General features: G+C 31.5%; 1 protein-coding gene across 1 annotated transcript in view; it reads right to left on the reverse strand.

The window, feature by feature from the left end:
- Positions 1-5,000, reverse strand: part of LOC141339017 (PDZ domain-containing protein GIPC3-like) — a 35,079-nt gene that overhangs the window by 23,461 nt on the left and 6,618 nt on the right. Inside the window, exon 2 of the mRNA XM_073844632.1 lies at positions 1,645-1,902. Coding sequence (XP_073700733.1) covers positions 1,645-1,902 — 258 coding nt within the window. The remainder of the gene's footprint in view (positions 1-1,644; positions 1,903-5,000) is intronic.

A 5,000-nucleotide genomic window follows, 5' to 3' on the forward strand; every position in this document is an offset into this window, starting at 1 on the left:
GGAATTAATTTGATTTGTTTTTTTCCCATTTATTTTTTATTTACTAGTAGCTAGTAAATATATCAAATTGTATTGTATTTTATTTAATTTTTCTTTATTTACTAGCCACAGGCATAAATGAATATTTATGTATTAGCCACTGGCATATATGAAAATATTAATAACTTGCATTTATTGATTTGTTTTTTTCCCCATTTACTAACCATTGGCATATATAAAGACGTTTAACATTTATTTATTTGTTCAGTTTAATTTTCATTTACTAGTGACCAGCAAGTGACAAAAATGTATTTATTTATTTGACTAGCACTGTCTAGTGAAAATATTTATTTATATATTTATTTATTTAACTAGGCACAAATGAAAACATTTATTTTATTTATTTTCCCCTTTTATTAGCCACTTGCATATATGAAAATATTGGTCATTTGTATTTTATTTATTTCATTAATTTTTTTATTACTAGTAGCCAGCAAATGTGAGAAAAAAATATTTAATTCATTTTATTTGTTTGTTTTTTCCACTAGTGGCCAATAAATGTGGGAAAATATTTATAAATTTCTTTTATTTACTAGCCAAGGCATAAATGAACATATTTATTTATTTGTTTGTGTGTTTATTTATTTTTTTGTTTACTAGTGGTCAAGAAATGTGGGGGGAAAATATTTTTATTTAATTTCAAAATATATGAAAAGGCATATATGAAAATATTTATCATTTTTATTTATTCAGTTGTTTTGTTTTTCCGTTTTTTGTTCATTTGCTAGTGGCTAACAAATATATACAATTTTATTTGTTTGTTTTTCCACCCATTTACTTTCCATTGGCATATCTGAAAAGATTTTTTTTTTTTTTTTTTTTTACATTTACTAGTAGCCAGCAAATGTGGTATATATATATATTCTTTTTTTGTTTTATTCTTTTTTACAATTTTTTTTTATTTACTTTTACTTTAATTTAACACAATTCACTGGCATATATGAAAATATTTTTCACTCGTGTTTTCATTTCTTTATTTCATTTATTTTTTGTTTACCATTTACTATCCACAAGCATGTAGGTAATTATTTGTGCATCATTTTGCAACAAAGACTAAAAAACCAGTCTTAAGTCGCTGGGGTATATTTGTAGCAATAGCCAAAAACACATTTCATGGGTTAAAATTATTGATTTTTCTTTCATGCCAAAAAATCATTAGGAAATTAAGTAAAGATCATGTTCCATGAAGATTTTTTGTAAAAGTCCTACTATAAATATATCAAAATGTTTTATCGTTAAGAACCTAATTTGGACAACTTTAAAGGTGATTTTCTCAGTATTTAGATTTTTTTGCACCCTTAGATTCCAGATTTTCAGATAGATGTATCTCGGTCAAATATTGTCCTATCCTAACAAACCATACATCAATAGAAAGCTTATTTATTGAACTTTCATAAGGTGTAAACATCTCAGTTTTGTAAAATTTAACCTTATGACTGGTTTTGTGGTCCAGGGTCACAATATTATCCAGCAACTTCTAACAATCGAATGTACATTTACTACCCTAAGAGCAAACTCCAGTATACTTTCCAAGAAGCACAAAACGACCCACACAGATCCTCAGACGTTTGACCCGAAAACTCATATTTTGCTGAGTCGCCGTACCTCAGAAGCGGAGATGTTGAAGACCTCAGCGATCTTGGCGTAAAGCTCCCTGACGTTGGTGAAGCCGTGGATGCGTCCGGTGGGGCTCCCGTGCGCCAGCTGCGTGTGAAACACCAGTTTGGGCCTGGGACACGCGTGAGGCTCCTGGGGCAGCGGCGGCGCAGACGGGACGACTCCCTGGCTCTCCTCGTCCCCCGGCGCTCCTCTGGAGTCCTGCGCGTCCGGACTCATGGCCTCTCCGTTCTGCATGGGCTCTGGCTCGCTCGTGGTCTTCTCTGACTCCTGCATGACGAAGAGTCGAGGCTTCGGCGGCCGTCTGCGCTCGGGTCTGCCGTGGTAAATTAAAGATGAGCGTAGCCTGGCAACGCTGCACAGGTGAGCGCTTTCGGAAACCCTAAACCCCTCGACACTGGAGAGCTGGCCCAACGCCTGAAGTGAGGAGCTGGAGACCATCTGTCTGTGGAGCTGGACGAGGAGGCGGGCTTCACTCCGGAGATGCACATTTGCGGAAAGTTACTCACCCTCAGGCTTTCCGAGATGATTTAGAGAAATATAGCATTATTTCACTCGCTCACTAATGGATGTGAATGGGTGCCGTCAGAATGAGAGTCAAAACAGCCGATAAAAACATCATGATGTCATAATGTTTATTGACTTATTAGTTTTATTTATTGGTTTGTTTATTTTACTGGCCACTGCCATTCATGCATTTGTTTATGTGTGTTTGTCTGGCACATTTAAAATGAAATTCAAACTGTGTGAATAATTTTTTATAATTAATTTGTTAATCTAATGTATTTATCATTTACTAGCTACTGCCATCTATTCATTTTTTATTTATGTACCTATTTATTTATTTATTTATTTATTTTTTTTACTTGCCACTGACATTTATTTATTTATTCATTTAATTTTACTGGCCACTGACATTTATTTATTTATTTATTTATTTATTTTAGCCACTGACATTTATTTATTTATTTAATTATTTTAGCCACTGACATTTATTTATTTATTTAATTATTTTAGCCACTGACATTTATTTATTTATTTATTTAATTATTTTAGCCACTAACATTTATTTATTTATTTATTTAAGTATTTTAGCCACTGACATTTATTTATTTATTTATTTATTTAATTATTTTAGCCACTAACATTTATTTGTTTATTTATTTAATTATTTTAGCCACTAACATTTATTTATTTATTTATTTTACTGGCCACTGACATTTATTTATTTATTTTAGCCACTGACGTTTTTTATTTATTTAAATATTTTACTGGCCACTAACATTTATTTATTTATTTATTTTACTGGCCACTGATATTTATTTATTTATTTATTTTAGCCACTGACATTTATTTATTTATTTAATTATTTTACTGGCCACTAACATTTTATTTATTTATTTATTTATTTATTTATTTATTTTACTAGCCACTGACATTTTATTTATTTATTTATTTTACTAGCCACTGACATTTTATTTATTTATTTATTTATTTATTTTACTAGCCACTGACATTTTATTTATTTATTTATTTATTTATTTATTTATTTTACTAGCCACTGACATTTTATTTATTTATTTATTTATTTATTTATTTATTTATTTTACTAGCCACTGACATTTTATTTATTTATTTATTTTGGCCACTAATATTTATTTATTTATTTTAGCCACTGACATTTATTTATTTATTTATTTATTTATTTATTTATTTATTTTACTAGCCACAGACATTTATTTATTTATTTATTTATTTATTTATTTATTTATTTATTTATTTATTTTACTAGCCACTGTCATTTATTTATTTATTTATTCCATCATTTGCTCACCATTGGATCATCTGCAGTGAATGGGTGCCGTCAGAATGAGAGTCCAAACAGCTGATAAAAACATCACAATAATCCACAAGTAATCTACACCACTCCAGTCCATCAGTTAACGTCTTGAGAAGACAAAAACTGAAACAAATCCATCACTAAGACGTTTTTAACTAAAATACGAGTTCATAATAACACTACCTTCAGTGAAAAAGTTTGTGTCTTGCATCAAAATCCAGCCACATATTTTCTCTCTCGATTCAGACCAGATCACTTTTTCACTGGAGGAAGTGTTATTATGGTTTATGGACTCGCATTTTAGTTAAAAATGTCTTCATGATGGATTTGTTTGGAGCTTTTGTCTTCTCAAGATGTTAATTGATAATCACCCTCAGGCCATCCGAGATGTAGATGAGTTTGTTTCTTCATCAGATTTGGAGAAAGGCAGCACTGCATCACTTGCCCACTAATGGATGTGAATGGGTGCCGTCAGAATGAGAGTCTAAACAGCTGACAATAATCCAGAAGTAATCCAAGTACTCCAATAAGTAATCTTGTGAAGCCAAAAACTGCATGTGTAAGAAACGAATCCATTATTAAGGTGTTTTAACTAAAGTGCATAATCCATAATAATGCTTAAAAGCCATTATAACAAGAGACAACAGGAGATGGACTTAATTATGGATTATAGACTCATATTTTGACCAGAAAAACTAAAGGTCGAAGCTATAACGTCTTAATGATAAAGTAAAATTAAAAGCTATACATTTTCAACTATATTATTGTATTAATGTACTAATTTATTTATTTACTTACCTAACGAGAAAGTTCTGGGCACATACATTTATTTATTTATTTGTGTTTGTTTGTTTAAAACGTCTTAGTGATTGATTTGTTTCTTACAAATGCAATTTTTGGCTTCACAAAATTAATCAGATTACTTATCGGATTTCATTTTTGTAATGGACTGAAGTGGTGTGGATTACTTTTGGATTATTGTGATGTTTTTATCAGCCATTTGGACTCTCATTCTGACGGCACCCATTCACTGCAGAGGATACATTGCTACTGCATTGCATTTTTGTATAAAAAATATTGTATTTGCTGTTTGATTATCAATATTTGCATTTTAAATGGCATGTAAAGCCAATATTTGACCAAGCTCATTGTGTATTTGCAACCTTACATTTAACAGGGCTTATGGAATGACAGAAGTGTTCATGAGGAACATCCAGAGGTCAGATGGGCTGCGCTCTGATATCAGGATCTGGCTGTGGATGTGATATTTGTCCTGCGGTGGGTACAGTGCCTCTTCTGTTGGGAGAGTGAGTGTAACGTGAGCTGCTGTGTCAACTCCTTCCTCCAAATACTGACTACACGCACATGGCTCCCACTATGTTTTATGCATAAAAGGGCGTATGCAGGTCAGGAGATGTCATGTGACACAGTCATCTGAGCATGATCTGGGAAAATTGTGTTGAAATGTGATTTTCTGCCGTAAAGTGTGATTCGATGATGAAAT

The sequence above is a fragment of the Garra rufa genome, chromosome 7, assembly GCF_049309525.1.
Source record: "Garra rufa chromosome 7, GarRuf1.0, whole genome shotgun sequence".
NCBI classification, from domain to species: domain Eukaryota; kingdom Metazoa; phylum Chordata; class Actinopteri; order Cypriniformes; family Cyprinidae; genus Garra; species Garra rufa.